Raw genomic sequence first — 18517 nt, forward strand, 5'->3', positions numbered from 1 at the left:
GAGCTGGAAGAGACCCAGGGACCCACACAGTACTTCCCTTTCCTTTCCTGATGGAAAATGGAGGGTAGGAGGCTGGTGCCCAGGGCTACAGATGTCCTCAGGTTAAGTGTGACGTGGATGTGGGCCCTAGAAGGCCAAATGTGCAAAGACATAGCTGAGTTCCAAGGCTGCACTCCAGTTCTGGAAACCTCCACAAAACTCCCCGAAGCCTCGCCAAAGTCCCCAGTGCCCATTCTGGAGAATAGGTTTTGCTTCTGCCCTTGCTTTTTTCGAAGGAGGGGGAGGATTTTTGCTGAGTCACTTCTCAGTTCCCTCATCTGAAACTGCGGACGTGAGCCTCTGGTTTTCAGGGTGGTTCTGAGGATAAATGGGGTGTAAGAAAGCACCTAGCGTAATGGCTGGCACATCAATATATGCCTGTGCACCCCTTCTGTCCTTTCCTCTGCTTTTCCCTGGACAGTATGCACTTCCTTGCCTGACTTTTCTTCTATCTTTGGCAGAAATCTGGGGAAACAGTTGTTTATTCTCTTTTCCCACATAAAATGTTGCTAGTGGCTGAGAAGGTGGCAGAGCACAGAGGAAGAGCCAGCCCAGGAGGACTGTGGCTGGTGGGACCTCTGCTGCCGAGGTGTAGCCCATCCAGAGTGGAGGGACACCCAGTGTGAGGAACTGGGAGCCCTCGTGGGCACATCTGTCGCCTCTCTCCATTCTCCCTTCCAGTGGAAACAGCTGGGGTCTTGGGGATTCAGCCACACACACTTTCTTACCTTGAGAGGCAGAGCGGTGGGTGGGGCCAGGTAGCTCTTGCTGGTCTGAATGAGCGGACAGTAACTGTACAGCCTTGCCCTCCGCGCCCGCACGGTGATACCTGCACCCTCTTTACAGCTCCTCGGAAATACCTGGCAGGTGGCAGCACCTCTCCTCGGCACGGCCCTTTCACCCCTGTCAGCAGAGTTGGCCAGAGTGGCCTGTGGGATTGAGCATCCCAAAGTATTCCAAGACTGAGAGTCTGTGTCCCAAAGGTCTCGGGGGGCAGTGATGACCGACCCGTGCTTCCAGCGCATAGAGGGATTGCTGCTTCCATCGCTCATGATGACATCTGAGTTAGGAAGTCTGCATGACAGGGGCTGGAGCGGGCCAAGTTTCCCAGAGTCAGGGGTCAAGGAACGTCTGCAACGTGGGGATCTGCAAACACCACCCCTCCTTACATCCAGATCCTGGGGTTTTTCCTGTCTCTCCTTCTCCCTTGGAGAAGAGCAACTGAAAGCAGCTGGTTGCTCTGTCCCACGGCCCTCCTTCTGTAACAGGCGTGAGGGAGGAGCAGCAAAGCCCTGTGTGTGCCTGAGGTCCCGGCCTGCCAAGAACCGGGTCCTGGGACTGGGGAAAGCGAGTCCCTCCTCTGGGCCCCCTGGGGCTGCAGCGGCTGGAGACAGGGCGGGGACAGCTCCGGCAGGAGGGGCCTGCAGCTGGATGAAGAGGAAGGAAGTTTTCATCTGCTGTTGCTCAGGCTGCTCAGCCATTTCCTCCAAGGGGGTAGGGCTGGTCCTTGCCAGGGTCGTGTTTCAGACCTCAGTGCTCAGGGATGCAAATGCCAGCTGCTGTGGGCAGAGATGTCTTGATGGCCCCATGGTTCCACTGACAGCCTGAGGAAGCAAATGACACACCTTCAGCACCTGGAGGAGTCTTCAAGGAGCAGGGGTCAGGGGATGATCTTGGCCATGGGACCAGACTCTGCACTCACTTCACAGAATCACAAAAACAGGCAGACTGGTGGAGAACCACCTGGGAGTGAAGGATGGGCAGAGACAGTCAAGACTTGGCCTCTCTCACCTTCGTGTGTCAAATGGAATTCCTTTTTCTTAACTGTCCCCTTCCCAATTTGAAATGAAAACACTAAAGCTATTTGTTTCGTTGTTTAACCCTAAGCTCCATATTAACTGCACCTGTTGGATGTCTGGCCTGTGAGACCCCATGTGATTTATAGATGAAGCCTCCCATACACTTCACAGTGCGCTTTTAATCTATCTTGCTTGCACTGATAACACGTAGTTTTAAACAACTTGAATATTTTAGTGAATTTCCACTTTAAATCCTGTGGTTATTTAGGAGTTCCCCAAAGGTAGTCCCGCAGTCCTATATCAAAATACTTGACATCACACACACACACACACACACACACACACACACACACAACTTAAAAAAATAAAAATAAAAAAAGACAAAGATGAAAAAGAGAATATTGAAAAAAAGAAGGAAAGGGAAAGATGAAATAAGAAAAAAAAATATCCAGGTAACAAATCAGGCAGGAGGATATTTTGTTATTTGTTTTAAAAAATACTTTAGCATTTCTTAACTTGTGAGAACGGTAGCAAATCACCTGAAAAACTCACGGGGTAATTCACATTCAGTGTTACTATAGACTCACTATCTCTCACAATAGAAAAAAAAAGCTTTTGAGTCCTGTTGACCTTGTTCCTGGGGAGGGAAGGGGGCAGGGGTGGGAAAGCAGTTTTTTTTTTTTTAATCAATTTGAACTTGACTGAAAGGGAACCAGGAAATCATCCTAGAGACAAACTGAGCAGGCAGCCCAGAAAGCTGGCTGCTCCGCCGTCCAGAGGCCCCACTGCCTCTCCCTGACAGCTGGCCATGACCTCACATTGGCAGCACCCCAGGAGTAATCGAGGACCTCAGCCCTGGCTGACCACAGCTGGCCAGGGTGCATCTTAGGAAATTCTCAGGATGAGTGGTTGGGGTTCTGTCTTGGTTTTCCTTCTTAAGCCTCTTCATACAGATTTTCACCCAAAGTTATGGAAGCTTTGCCCACATTTCCAGATAGGTAGGTGACGCCTCCTCAGAGATGTGTGCAGAGCTCTCTGGGCCAGGCATGGGCCTCTATAATCCCTTTATAACAAATACCATTACAGAGAAAAATTCAGCAAAACAATATTACACCCAAGTGTTAGACTCACCCATTGAAATAATGATGTTTATCTGATTACACTAATTTTCAACAAAAATCTTGTGTGAGTGATATCTAGTTCTCTTTATGTAATTTTCTCACTTTCCTATAACATTATAATCACTTGAACATTATAATCACTTAACTAATACTAGTTTGTTAACTGATCATTAATCCGGCCGGGAGCTCTTTCTTCATATAGAACAGGGGTTTGGGTGAGAGGGAACCATCTTTTCGTTTTAGTTTCTCACAATGCCAAGACTTACACTAGGTGCCTCACACACCGACGTCATGTTATTCGAGGCACAACACAATCCTGTGAGGCCGTTGAGGAGTGTGGGCTCAGGGAAGTGAAATAACTGCCTGATGCTTTTTTACCCAAACAGCCCCAGATAGGAAGGGGCTTTAAAGAGCTGTTGGAGGAGAACTTTCAACTCCAACCTCCAAATAAAACAATGTACAAAAAACAAAAACAACTGTGGTGGTATGTTCAGAACACTTCTGTCTTCTAACTTTTTATTTGCAAAGCTATCACTGCCAAACATTTCATTTCTAGGTTGTGCAGGCTAGAATAGGAGAAGAGAAATGGTGGGTGCCACAGGACCTCTTAATGGGAGGGCTGACCTGGACGACACATGTACGACAACTTCTTAAGTCACCTTTAAGTATTTGGGAGCAACTTTAGAAAGCTGGGAGTCTGTATGAGAAGCAGGCATAAGCACCAGATAAACTTGGGTTTCTGCTGTGATGTAAATGGCACAGCTCTGAGTCTACTGTGTGGCTGTGTGACCTTCAGCAAATTACTTAACCTCTCTGATAATCAGTTTCTTCTTCTGTAAGATGAGGCACCGACTTCATAGGGTTGTTGAGAGGATTAAATGAAAGAGTATGTGAAGAAAGGTGAGGAGATTAGAAAACAATCAGTAACCACAAGATGGCCACGGGATTTGAAAATTAATCTGGGGAACGTAATTTAGTGGTTACCAGAGGGTAAGGGGGTTGGGGGGTGGGAGATGAGGGTAAGGGGGATCAAATATGTGGTGATGGAAGGAGAACTGACTCTGGATAGTGAACACATAATGTAATTTATAGATGATGTGATACAGAATTGTACACCTGAAATCTATGTAATTTTACTAACAATTGTCACCCCAATAAATTTAATAATAATAAAAAAAGAGTATGTGAAGGACTGTAATAGTACCTGGTACATAATGGTTTCTCCATAAATGTTAGCAACGCCTTGTGTTTATAGCCACATGCTATTGAGGTCTAGAGAAAATTGGTTGACCCAATGGAACAATTTGAGCTGTTGCATAAAAACATATATATATTTTAAAGCTGCAATAGACAATCACATGCATATTTTTATGCTTTGTATCTGATGGGTAAGCACCTAAGAGCTGAGGAATTAATTGGGATAAGGGAAGAGTCAGCAGTGAATTTGGGGTCTGGAGACATGCGTTTGTGTCCTGGCATGATCATTTATGTGAACCAGCAAGTTTCTGAACCTCACTGGACTTACCTGAGTGAAATAAATTTTTGCCCTTCCTGACTTACAGAATTGTTTTGAAGGTCAAATAGGATAATCTATCTAAGAGTACTTTGTAAACACAAAATTAATATACGTAAAGTCTTTTAGCCAGGATGGGTGTTGTAATAATATGCTGATTAATAATAAGTCTAAACTAAATAATTGTATCTGATTTCTCTGAAGACTCAAGATTTCTTTGTCTGAATGGATTCTAAGTCGACTTCATATTTCTCCACCACCACTGACCATCAAGATTCATAAGGTGTCAATGCAAACAACAGATTATTTAAATTGTACTGTCTCTGCTAATGATTTCTTCTCCTCACTTCTAGAGAGAAAAAGAACATTCTACAAACTTAATAAGGGTGAGAGGGGAGTGGGTACTGGGGAGGGATGTCAGAGCACTCACTACTCTTCCTTAAACCTTATGACAACCTCAGGAAGTCGGTAACACGATTCCCCTTTTAGAAATGCAGAAAGAGAGAACAGAGTAGATAAAGTAACTTGCTTAAAGCAACATGGTTAGGGAGGGCAGTAGTTGAGATTTTCGTCCAGGTCTGACTCTTTGCCCTCCTCTCTACGACTGGGGGACATACTCCACACAGCTTGTCCAGCCTGTCTGTACCTATTATCTCCAAAGTCTGCATTCCCAGGAAAGACCCACCCACTCCGTATGTATCGCCTTTGCTGCCCGGGGAGCTCTACCCTCTCTACAGTTGTTTCCCTAGATTTTTTTTTTAAGAGCTTCTGAGTTGAAGAAAAGTAATTCTCTCAAGAGTGGCAATTCCAGAGAACCTGCGTTAGAGGCTCGTGTCCTAGGAAATTCCACGGAATATTCCATTCAGAGTTGTAAGTCAAAGGACTCACAGTCTGCCCCCCCAACACTCATTCCTTCTCCCGGAAGGTAGAGTCCAAACCAGTCTGTCCCTGACCATTCAATTAAGAGCCTCCTGGAGTTACTCTGCTCTATTTGGTTGGGATCTGTTGGGCATTCACAACCTGACAAGAAGCAAAGAAGGTGGTAACTATCGCCCTCTCCTGCTGTAAGGATGTGTTTGGAAAATGTGGTGTGGAGTCCAGAAAGAATGAGACGAGGCAGAAGTGGGGATGGGGCATGGCATTGAGGGGGAGCTTGGCAGAAATGAAACCTGAATGGCTACGGAGGCGTGAAGAGGCTAAGAGAGGGCACGTCAAGGGCATGGATATGGGGACTGGACTGAAGGATATGACCGAGGAGAGTCAGACCAGTGCCGAGAATAAACACTACGCCTGCCTACGCCTGCCATATCAGGTAAGGCTTCAAGATTTTCCAGGATATTCTGTCTACTGGGTAGGAATATGCCTTCAGAGCTGTGGCTTAGTTTTCTCCATTATTATAAAGAGATGTGTATAGTAGTGATCTTGATGATGGTGATGATGGTAGCTACCATTAACTGTCGACTATATGCCTGCCCCTGCCATGCCCATTACATGTATATAACTCCTAATCCTCAGAAGGAGGTAAATATTAGGTGCACTGTCTCAAAGACATGACACTGACGTCTGCAGAAATGAAATTCTTTTCCCAGAGTGACATGGCTTTTAAGTGGCTGCAGGCCCGGATCGTTCAGGCTCCAAAGTGGATGCTCTTTCCATGATGCCACACTGCTTCCAATCGCGTGTGTTTAGAGACTGACTTTATCTTCTATTTTATAGACAAAGACTTGAGATTTGGACAGGTAAAATAAAGAAAACTTAGGGACGGGGGGCGGGGAAGATAGACAAGGAGAAAGGGGGTCAAATACATGGTGATGGGTGGAGACTTGACGGGGTGGCGAACACACAATACGATACACAGATGATGTATTGTAGACTTCTACACACGAAACTTATATAATCTTATTAATATCATCCCAATAAATTTAATTAAAAAAACCAAAACTTTTCTTACATCCTCTCCAAGTCCCAGGGGTACATGGTCCCCTCAACCTCTCCACCTCTTACTTTCTCCAACCTCACTCCCCTGTGGCCATTCTTCACCTCTTCCCAAAAAGCAAGCCAAGCTCATTTCTTCAGGAGGTGACACCATGTCAGATATACCCCACTGTGATGATTGTTTATGGAAGCACCAGATGGGAACGCTTGAAAAATATTCCAATGAGAAAGTCTTTCATTTTCATCCTTTTTCTATTTTCTCTGTTGCCTGCCACCCCAAATCCATATACACATTGGTGTGTTTTGAGAGATTCTTTATATTTTAAGTTGCTATGTGCCTACCCTGGCATCTGTTCACACAGGCTGACTGCTTTTGAAGTAAAGGGTAAAAGTTTTCGAACAGACCAGAGCACCAGCCATGAGGAACGTAAATGCTCTGTCCTATGTCATGCCCAGACGGTCATCCTCTCATTCATGGCTCCCAAAGCCCTTTCATCTGTGGAAGCGCTGAGCAGTTAGAGGTGGGAGTCCTTTCGGGCAGACGGGGATTAGGTTGCACTTGACAGAGGGCGCGGGTCGAGGGGGACAGGATGGGGTGGTGTGAGGTGTGAGCAGTGAGGTTTGAGGAGTTTGTGCTCGAAGGCCCTGGCCAGAGCCAGAGGCTGTGTCTCCTTCACTTAAACCTCTAATTGCTGTAGATTGTTCTTCAGTGAAAGCTTCCTCATAGTGTTGTGACTTTACTGGAAGCAGCCTTAGCTGAATAGGAATGATTTCTAAGTGCACTTTTTATAAGTAATCAGAGATAATGGCCTGTTTCTATTGAACTCAGTAATGGCTGCAATTTTATCTAGTGCCCCATGTACCAAGGACTTCCCATTTGCTAGCCAATTAAGTCCTCAAGAGGCTGTAAGGATGAAGAAACTGGGGGAGATCAAGCAACTTGCCCAAGGTCACTAACAAGAGGCCAAGCCAGCACTCGGGCCCTTTTCGTTGTAACTCCAAACGGGCTCTGAAGTGCTGTTGCTCCACCTTAGGGCCTCTCGGCGCCACCCCTGTCCTGATTCCCAGCCCACCCAGTCAAGTCCTGTTTGTGCTTATCCCACCCCATTGAACCAATTTTCCTAAGTGCTGCTACACTGGTCTTCTAAGACCCCAAATCTGTCATGCTGTGACCCGTAGTCGCCAGTGTCTCTGACATGAAGGTCAACTCCACAGCCAGTGGTTTGACTTTTCTCCCATTGCCCCCCTGAGCCCCCCTCAGACAGGATGTGCTCCCCAGGCTCACCGTGCAAAGCCTCCACTCAGACCCTTGCTGGAGCCCTTCTCTGTCTTCCCCACCTACACAAACCCTACTGCCTTCCGGATCCTGTCTATATTCCACCATCTCTCTGACATTCAGTAATCTTTCCCTTTCTAGCACTTTCTACCAATAACATTTATTCTGATGTCAATCACACATGTTCTTTATGGTGAAAGAAAGGAAAAAGATAGGAAAGAAAGAAAGTTTTCAAAAGGCTTTAGAAAATTTCTTTTTCTTTTTTCTTACTCCCGACTCAATCTCAAAACCCATTGAAAATATTTCAATGTTGCAACTCTTCTCCTGTAAGTAAAATATTTGATTCAATTGTTATTAATAACTCAGATCAGAACTACATATTGGTAATTTTTTAATATATACCAGACAATAAAATTCACTGAAACACTATGAAAACATGACTAATTCAGCAGTCCATTTGCAAAGCTATGTGTCTGATACACCACCTTGCACAGTGAGGCACTGTTTCAAGAGCACTGAAAGAGGTTTCATCAGGTCTTTTTTTTTTTTTTTTTTTTTAATTTATTGGGGTGACAATTGTTAGTAGAATTACATAGATTTCAGTTATGCAATTCTGAATCACATCATCCATAAATCACACTGTGTGTTCACCACCCAGAGTCAGCTCCCCTTCCATCACCGTACATTTGATCCCCCTCACCCTCATCCCCCACCCCCCAACCCCCTTACGCTCTGGTAACCACCAAATTACGTTCCCCAGATTAATTTTCAAACCCCGTGGCCATCCTGTGGTCATCATCAGGTCTTAATAAAAACAATTATTAAACACATATTGATTGAATACCCACTTTTTACCCTGCAGTAGTATTATTCTCCAGGAATGGCCCTGAATGAAGGCTTTGAAAGGAAAACACAGTGATCCTCAGTTCTCCTTGGGGAGTTTGATCTTTTGCTCTATTCCCTAATTTCTGCAAAGATAGAATAATCCAGAAGTCAAGAACCAGTCACCTGGATCAGCGATAGACACAGGTTCTGTCCCAAGAAAGGCATGATGTGATTGATCCCTTAAGCAACAAGAAGGGAGAAATCTGGAACCTAGTAAGGCTGATAATATTTGGGATCCGTACTTCTCTAAAATGGATTCGCTACTTTGGTTTTAGGGTTTCTAAGCTTCTGTTATACTTCTTGACATGTGCTTCAGGCTGAAGGATTATCCCCTATTGGAGACAGGCTTAGGCTTTGGTTTGGAGAAGACTCATGAAAAAGAAAGAGCTCTAGACCAGGTTGCAATACTAGCCCCACACCTCACCAATAGCACTGATGTGAAAATTCAACATATATATGTAAAAATATAAGAATATCTGCCCTGGGGTGGCCGGCTAGCTCAGTTGGTTAGAGCGTGGTGCTAATAACACCAAGGTTGTCGGTTCAATCCCTACATGGGCCACTGTGAGCTGCGTCCTCCTTGAAAATAAATAAACAAATAAATAAATAAATATTTTAAAAAATAAAAATATGTGCCCTAACTCAGAGGGTTGCTAAACAAATAAATAAATAAATATTTAAAAAAATAAAAATATGTGCCCTAACTCAGAGGGTTGCTGAAAATTACCATGTTAGGACTTTAAAGGAACATTTGAATCCTGATGCTTTCTTTTAAGATAAGGCAAATCAACTGATCAACTGATGTGTCTAACATTAGTGGCACATATGTCATTGCCATGAAGTGAAGGAGTTCGCTAATTCCACAAGTGCGGTTGAGCATCTCCTGTGTGCCAGGCACTGTGAGTCCTGTGCTACAGAGACTCTGAGGTAAGTATGTACCAGTCAGATATCAGAGCCAGTGGGGCACTAACTACATAGATAACTGAACTCAGACACAAGCAAGTCAATATCTTTAGAGACAATAAAGCCAAAGTGCTACAGGGCTCAGAAGATGGGACATCATATCAGATTAGGAAGAGTCACAGAAGACTGCCATTTGGGACTGAATGTTTGTATCCTCTCAAGATTCACATGCTGAAACCTAGTCCCAGTGTAATGGTATTTGGAGGTGGGGTCTTTGGGGTCTCAGGACGGTAGAGTCCCTTTGGTTGGATTAGTGTCCTTATAAGAAGAGGCCAGAGGGCAGTTCACTCTCTTTCTTCCATGTGAAGACACACCAAGAAATCAGCAGTGTGCAACCAGGAGGAGGGCTCTCATAGACAGCAAATTAGCCGGTGCCTTCATCTCATATTTCCCAGCCTCCAGAGATAAATAATTTCCCATATTTCCCAGCTTCCAGAGATTAATTTCTGTTGTAATATAAGCCACTCAGTTTCTGGTATTTTGTGATAGCAGCCCAAGCTAAGATGGAACTGCTACCAAGAAATGGGGTGCTGCTATGACAAATACCTAAAAATGTGGAAGCAGCTTTGAAACTGGGTAATAGAGGCTAGAAGAATTTTAGGTGTATGCTGAAAGAAGCTGAGATTATCATAAAAGGATGCTTAAAAGCAATTCTGGTGACAGCTCAGAAAGGAAAGGAGAGCTGTAGAAAAAGCTTCCATCGTTTTAGGGAAGACATAAATAATCATGTACAATAGATTAGTAGAAATATGGATGCTAAAGGCCATTCTGATGAGGTCTCAGATGGAAATAAGAAACGTGTTATGGGACAAGGGAGAAAAGGCAATTTTTGTTGTAAAGTGTCAAAGAACTTGCTGAATTATGTGTATGTTTTAGTATTTTGTGGAAGGTGGAACTTGCCAGTGACAAAATTGAGTATTTAGCTGAGCAAATTTCTACCTGGTATTGAAAGAGCAGCTTAGTTCCTTTTGACTGCTTATAGTGACATATGAGAAGAGAGAAATGCCTTGGAGATGGCATTTTTAAGCAAAAAGTAACTACAACTTAAAGATTTGGAAAATAATCATATTGCAAAAATGAGAAAGCGTGCTTGGAAGAGAACACTTAGGGTGTAGCCAAACAACCGTTTGATCAGGAGATTGGTTATGGGTGAGAACCACCATAGGAGAAGCATCATAAATGTTTGACTTCTGAAGATCAAGCTGAGATGAGAGCAGGAGAGAGAGGGCACTTTAGCAAACGTTTACTTACTTATGGACAAGTGTATGTGATGGAAGATTGCACACATCACGATGTGTCCTTACAGAGCTTTTTGCTTGTCTAATTGTTTGTAGTCTGTTTCCCACGAGGCCGGGGCCCGCACTGTGTGGTTTTGTTCTCTACCCTGGACTAGTCCCTAGCACAGAGCTTAGCACAGAGTAGGTACTCCATACATATTTGTTCAATGAAAAAATGGTGTGTAAATGGACCCATTTTTGCCTTTAATAAGCTTGTAATCTAATGGGGAAAGCATAAAAGCATAAAGCTTTAATACAAGACAGAATATGATAAATGCTCAACAGAGGGCCAAGGAGACAGATGAATCCCGATGGAGCTGTCAGGGAAGGTTCATGGAAGAAACGCCCTATGAGGTGGGCCTTGTAGGCCAGCATTTCAGCAGGTAAAGATTGGGGAGTCACATATTCAAGGCTTAGGAAACGAGCGGAGAGAAATGGGAAGTTATACAGCGAGTTTAGGGCCTGGTATGTGGCTCAGAGTGATGGAGCACCCGCAGAGCATGTGGGGTTTACAATGGAAAATAAGGCTGGAGGGGTTCATTCCAGGTCACGAGGGCCCTGAAAACCAAATTAAGGAAGGTCTCTTCAGGCTTCTGAAGAGATGACTTTGAATTTGCAAAAGACAATTTGGTAGTGTATTCAGTTCAGTTCTTCAGCCCAGCAAACCTTTCTTGGGTATCTGGCAAAAGCTCCTTCTCCACACTGCTGGGCATGAGAGAACAGGTTGGATGGTGGCTACAAAGCTGCCACGTGCCAACGCTTCATTTACTGCATTTCACCAGTTCCTGCAGTAGCCACTGGCACCCTCCGTTTTAGATACGTAAATAGAGGCTGTGAAGGTAATTTGATCAAGCAGCTGCCTTAGTGAGTGGAGGGGTCTGCCAGACTTCAAAGCCATTCTCTGCAGCCTTCAAGCTGTGTTCCTGTCAGGAAGCTGCCTGTAAAACACAGTGTATCCTTTTTGCTGGGAGAAGAATGGAGCCAGTATGGAGCGCAAAGCCTGGGTGGGCACGTGGTCATGCCCCACTGCCAGATGCAACAGACACGGCTTGCGGATCTGGTTCACCTTTGCCTGGCGGACCAGGCAGTTATCGACAACCTCACCTGCAAATGAGTGGATGTGCTTCTCGCACACGCTCTGTGCCTTTAAAGAGAAAATCTGGCCATAGCGGCAAAAAGGCCTTATTTATCTTGAAAGGCCACATCAAGTATAAGAAAAGTGAGGGGCGGGGGGGCAGAAAGCAACACTTAAAAGTAGAACTGTTTGAAAATGGAATGCTTTTCCTTAAGTCCGTGAAGCTGTTCAAATAATGGAAAATGACTGTTTGTTGCGTTTAACAAACATATACAGTAGGACCTCTTTATCAGCTTAGCATCACTTATCTCCCCCAACAGTCAGGATGGCCTGACAAGTGGGGTCTCCTTGGCCTAAAAGATATGCTCATTAGAGCGCTATAGACCCAAAAGTTCTACCCTTATAGGTGAATTTCTCCAGGTTAATCATTGCCTTGGGGGTGCGGGTGGATTCTCCTTAAAATACTAACTTCTCTGAGAGGAGCCAACCCACCATACCCCTAATATCTCGGTGCAAGTGGTTTTCTTAGGCTGTTTCTTTATAGACTGTCCAGGTTCATTGGCTCCTGGAGATGGGGGAGCGGTGGGAGCGGGGAGACTGAGTCATAAGCAGGCTGGGCACATCCCAAGTGAACTGCACACAAGTCAAGGACACGGAGTAGCTAAGTAGGTAAAATCCTACAACACAGGTTTATAGGGCTCAGTGTTCACGATTGTAGTTGGAGAATTTTCCTCTAGTCCTTTCTATTTTTAAAATATGGTAAATCATGTAAATTTTTTAAAAGTCAAGTTTCATCCTTTTCGGTTCCTTGTTATTACAAATATTTGCTTCTAAAAGAAATATATACTAGCATGTGTACACACACGTGACTGCACTTCTTGTTTGTTTTGCATTTAGCAATAGGAGAAAACAGTTAACACTAAAAACTCCAGGCAAGCAGAAAACAGAACAGCAGCAGCTGTGAGAAGAGACGCATGCACGGGGTACAAACGAGTTTTCTTCCACCCTAGACTCTCCATCCTTCTCAGTCACCAGTCCCATCTGAGAGGCAGATGACAGTGCTGGCGGTGACAGTGGTAGAGAAAGAGATGGGAGGGAGAGGCAGTTAGATGATTTGTTTGAGAAGAAACTCCCCAAACGCTCTGAGTCTTTCTATTCCCGATGACTCACCTCCCCATCGCCTGGGTGAGCGTCAGCTTTGAAGTGAGAATGCCCTGCCTCTGCCATTTCCTGACCAGGTGTTCTTGGGCAAGTCAGGTGGGCTTTCTGATCCTCATTTTCTCACCTATAAAATGATGATGATGTCTCCTTGTAGAATAGAGACAAGGATTCAATGAGATAATATATAGAAAAGGAATTCATAGAGAGGATATTGCTATGTACGGGTGAGTTATTTTTCTAAATAGATGGTTACATACAAGGTTGCAAAACATCCCTCACAAACAATTCCTTCTGGATTCGAACACAGATCTTAAAAGATGAATAGGAGTTAGCCAGTCAAAAAGGAGGGAGAGCATTTGTGAGCAAAGAGTGCATGTGTGTTTTCCGTGAGCATGAGGCATGTGTTTTGTAGGACAGGCTGAGGCGTGCAGACTGTGGGGGCGGCAGGGGTGGGCAGAGATCAGCCCAGGTGGTTGGGCTCAGTCATGTGAAACATAAGGTTTGAGGCAGGCAGTGACAGGAGCTCAATCCTGCAGGGCATTATATGCCTTGTTAGGAAGCTTGGATTGTATACCCTAGAACAATGTTCTATCTAATGGTGTTCAGTGAAATTTTAACTGAACTTGTTTTTTAAAGTCACTGTAGTCAAGCAAGTTCAGGATTAAGTAGTTAATCTTTTTCTTTACTGCAGTACTTCTCAGAGCTTTTAATATGCTAATATGCACCAACGTGGGCATGTATTCTGCAATAGGTCTTCACATTGGACCCTCAGGACCTTTTTCTGACCCCCACTCTCTCTCAGACTCCCACTCCTCCAGGATTTCCATTTTCTAGCTCCACACACTGGGAAATGCTGCCACCCACTGCAAGGAGGCTTGTCAGGTTCAGGGCGTGTCTGTGCTTGCAAACGTTTCTGTGGCTTTGCCACGCTTTTCTGATCTCTGTCTGCTCATCCAAACACCCCTCCAAACCTTCTCTGCACCTGCTTCTCCCCCAGTGGATGAACTCACTTCCTAATCTACAGAAAGGATCAAGTCCAAACTAGAGGCTGGCCTTCTCCTCCACTCTTGAAACTTCCACATCTACAGACTGTCCTAGCTCCTCCCAGAGATGTTGTTCCTCTTTCCAAAGATGGATGGCAGCATTTTAGTCTAAGAAGATGAAAGACTTGTCAGACAAGGGAGGCTACTGTTCCGGGTCAGAGTTAGTAAGAGGCAAGAATCTGGCTAGAACTCAAGCTTCCCGCCACCTTTGCAAGGGCCCTTTTCTCAGGCCACACTACTGTGCAGGCCCCTACCAGGAGGTGATCCTACTCCGAGGGGCACATGTACGACACATGTGTGCCAGTAATATGTTGTTTTAGACTGACGTAAAATTACCTAGTCATATGTCTGTTAGTAGTATCCTGTCAAGTTTCTTTTACTTGAACTATTTCATTTCCTTCCTTTTCTTTTTTTTTTTAAATATTATTTTAAATTTATTTTTAAGTTATAGTTGACATATAGTATTATATTAATTTCAGGTATACGGCATAGTGATTAGACATTTATACACCTTACAAAGTAATCACCACAGTAAGTCTCGTAACCATCTGTCACCACACATAGAATATTATCAACTATATTTGCTATGCTATATCCCCGTGACTTATTTTATAACTGGCAGTTTGTACTTCTTCCTTCCTTCCTTTTCACTGCCCTGTTTCTTCAAGATAAACCACTCTAGTTCTCAAACTACCCAGGAAGTAATATAATGCTTTCTATTCTAACAATTAAAACGAATTTATTCAGCTCTCTTTTCTGAGGAGCTCCATCTTTTCTCCAGCATTTGCACTGTGCCGAAGATGCCCCAGGAGGTGAAAACAGGAGGCCTCACACCAGCAGGGCCCATGAAGTGGGGCGCTTAACATGTACCTTCATTTCAGCAGGCAGCAAACTCTGCTTGCATCACCATATCCCCTCATGCATTACCACCACAGAACCAAACCCACCCAGTGTGGTGGCTTCACTTCAAACTTTTGGATTTAGAAGCAACATATGAATAAAACAGCCACTGAAAAGCCTTTGCTACGGGCGGGCCTCTTGGCATCAATACAATTCAACACATTTCTTTCTCCACTGTTCATTTCTCTTGGTATTTAGGGTAAAGCTGTTCTTGGCCTCTTTCTTTCTTCCAGATACTTTGGGTAGAATTAGTTTTTATTTATTTGTTTTTCAGTACATCTTTAAAATCTGTATGACTATTTTTGAAGTTTTCAAACCTCATTGCTACCTTAATCACTTTTTCCAGGCACCATTTCAATCCAGATACTTTGAAGGAACTGAGCCTTAGAACTTCAGAGCTGGCACACACATGTCCTGAATAAGGGTGCTTGTTCTCCAACTTTAAAGCAATCTGATTTGGAAGGACTGTGAGGTTGCTTGGGTTTAAAAATAGCCAGCTGAATACGGGAGGCTTTTTCCAATTACTGTGGAAAGATACTTCCGGGCCTGTTTAGCCCCAAACTAGACACTATAAATGTTTTACAGTTTGTGGGGATAAATACATTCTAAGATAATCTGGGACGTTAATTCAAAAACTATGATAATTTGAACATGACAAACCCAAGGCTGAGCTATTTGATCAAGTCAAACATTGTGAATTCCTAACAAAGAATATAATTACTGTATGCAACTTAGTGCAACTATACATTTTATATGTGTAAATTTCATTTATCTTTTCAAAGAATACATATGTGTATATAAATATATACACATATACGTGTGCATGTGTGTGTGCATATATGTGCGCATGTGTGTGCGTGTGTATGTATCTGCTGAATCATTTTTTCATCCAGCAGGTTTGCCCCCAATTTCTTCTTAATTTAATCCATCCCTTACACTGCTGCTAGGGATATTTGCCCATAACACACCCATGAAGCTATGACAAATAAAGGAATTTGTGACATTTGTAAAAACTATTAAAATGCTAGACTGTGGGATTGAACCTAGGCAAGAAAGGAGACACTTAGAATATTGATGGATAGTGAGAAAGGGGGAGGATCAGTGAAGTGGAAGCCATGATGAGATTGAAGGACTTTTCTGGCAGAAATACTTGAACAATTAAACCGGAAGGATATGGTTGGTCTGGGAGCTTGATGTTGGCATTGAAGATTTTAGAGGTGGTGCAGTGGTCCGGGGTGCAACTATTGGAGTGGATGACTGAAATAGAAGAGAAGGTGATCATCTGAAACAAGAAGGCAAAGAAACTGAGAAGCCAAGGAATTAAAATTATCTTTCCTGAGAATGGAAAAGTCATGAAGAGTGACAGAATCTGGAGTGCAGAGGGAGACTGGGAACGAATGAATGAAGAGGAGTGACTGGGGGAAGACAGAAATAAGGGAGGTAATGTGTCCAAGTCACGTGAACATCAAACGGCAAAGGTTTTACAGGAAAAGGGGAATAATGGACTGAAGGTGGCAGAGGGAAGCAAGGAAGACACCCACCTTACTTCTGGGCCTCTGGTTACGTGAAATGTGGCAGAAAAAACCGCCTTGGATGGCGGTGGGAGAAGCGTCTTCAGAGGACCTGCGTATTTCAGAGGAGAGGTTGTGATATGGAAAAGTTTCAGGAGGAAATAGAAGGTGGACTGGGCCAAATCAGGGCGTATGGAAGTGTAGGTGAGAGCCCAGGTGATGGGTGGTGGGGACAGTGGGGCCCCTGGAGTGATGGAGGCAGTGGGAGGTGTGTGCAATGGGATGGGCCTGCTGGCCTCCTGGAGGGAGCTCCAGCTGTCTGCCTGGCGCCACCATCTTGCCCTGGCCATCCAGGGCAGCTGCTCCCCTGGGGACAGAGTGTGCTGCGTCTGCATCTGGGTCCTCGCGATTCTCCAAACGCACTCTGGATCCTCCCACCTCTGAACTCTGCCCCAGTGCTCCTCCACGGGAGGTGCCCTACGTTAGTTCCATCTAGCTTCAATATCTGACACAGGTGCCACACTTTCTGTAAAATCCTGCAAGACATTTGCAATCTGAAACGACCGTTCCTGCTTCTGGATTCATGTAAGTGGAATTCGAAATGGAATGGCATGTTTTAAAACAATTTTTTCCCCTCCTCAGAAGAAAACCTTTTTTTTCTGTGCACTCTTGAGGGAGGGTGATATGTCTTAAAGGGAGGCCCCTGTGTTTCTACACTTCCCTTCCAGGAAGGAAATAAGCTTAGTGTTGTCCAGGATCAGGATTCCAGTTTGATGAACAATTGAGCCCCCATCTAAGAAAAAGTAGAGACTGAGACTTTGGTGAAGGAGGGCTAAAGAGGGGGTGGGAAAGGGGTGGGGTCGGATCCCAATTCAGAGCTCAGATCCCTGTGTCCATCCTGGGCGCCACGGGAACCCACTCTAAGCCTGTGCTAGCTCGGATGAGAATGGGGCAGGAACTATACAGAACCCGAGCCTAGACCGTGGCCTGACTTGAGACCCTCCTGGTGGCACCAGGGCCCTCACCTGTTCACTGCCCAGAGAGCTGCAGGTGCTGACACAGTCCCCAGCGAGGAGCCTCATGCATGTGTGGGAGGTACTTGGTACAGGTTTATTGAGTTAATAGAACATTCTGTGAGGCAGGTGGGATAGCTACCATCCTCCACTCTTTACTCTGGGAGATTCCAGGGCATAGCAAGGTGAGGATGATATCCGTGTGTTTACTTCAACAGTAACTAACAGAACGGAGCAAGAATCCAGGCTCCTGCTCGACCAGCATCATCGCCATTTGTTTTAGCTCAGCCATACAGCTCCCCTGAATAAACAGAACAGGGTGTGTCAGAAAAGAAAGGCAGGATTGTATGATTCTGTATTACAATTATCCTCTTTGTAAAGAGAGAATTTTCTGTAAACCTTATCTCTTTTGTTTGCCTAAACAAAAGGCCACTTAATTTCCTGATACACAAGTACTACAATAACAACAGTAAAAACAATACAGACAGAACCTGGGAGATGATGTGAGAAATGAAAGTGGCTGTAGAGTTAGGCGGGAATGATGAGTAATCCCCCATGACTTTTCTTCAGTATTTAATTTACTAGTTTTATGTTATTTTTTCAATAGAGATGCTTAGGAAAATCTTAACTTTACAATAAGGCAACAACTGATAGCATTTGTTGAATTGCTGTTAGTCGGAGATAAAAAAAATATTTTCGTTACCCTCTGGTAACCACTAAACTATTGTAAACAACAACAAGATATATATAGATAGATGATAGATAGATAGATAGATAGATAGATAATAGATTTCCCTGTCTCTGCTTCTGGAAGACAAGAAGAATGTTCTTTAGGTCAGAGCAGTATCAAAGGCCTTCCCACACTGGAGGCATTGCAACTGGCATGCAAAAGGTCACTCAGGCATCAGTTGAGGACTCTATGGGTTGAATGACACAGTGGCAGGTGCCTTTTGTGACTTTGTTCATTGAAATGCAATAGCATAGGAAGCAGTAGAAAGTAAGGAGC

General features: G+C 44.3%; 1 protein-coding gene across 1 annotated transcript in view; it reads right to left on the reverse strand.

Moving 5' to 3' along the window:
• Positions 1 to 18517, reverse strand: part of PSD3 (pleckstrin and Sec7 domain containing 3) — a 521794-nt gene that overhangs the window by 425281 nt on the left and 77996 nt on the right. Inside the window, exon 4 of the mRNA XM_033104950.1 lies at positions 768 to 1643. Coding sequence (XP_032960841.1) covers positions 768 to 1520 — 753 coding nt within the window. The 5' untranslated portion in view covers positions 1521 to 1643. The remainder of the gene's footprint in view (positions 1 to 767; positions 1644 to 18517) is intronic.

Source organism: Rhinolophus ferrumequinum, chromosome 4 (genome assembly GCF_004115265.2).
Source record: "Rhinolophus ferrumequinum isolate MPI-CBG mRhiFer1 chromosome 4, mRhiFer1_v1.p, whole genome shotgun sequence".
Lineage (NCBI taxonomy): Eukaryota > Metazoa > Chordata > Mammalia > Chiroptera > Rhinolophidae > Rhinolophus > Rhinolophus ferrumequinum.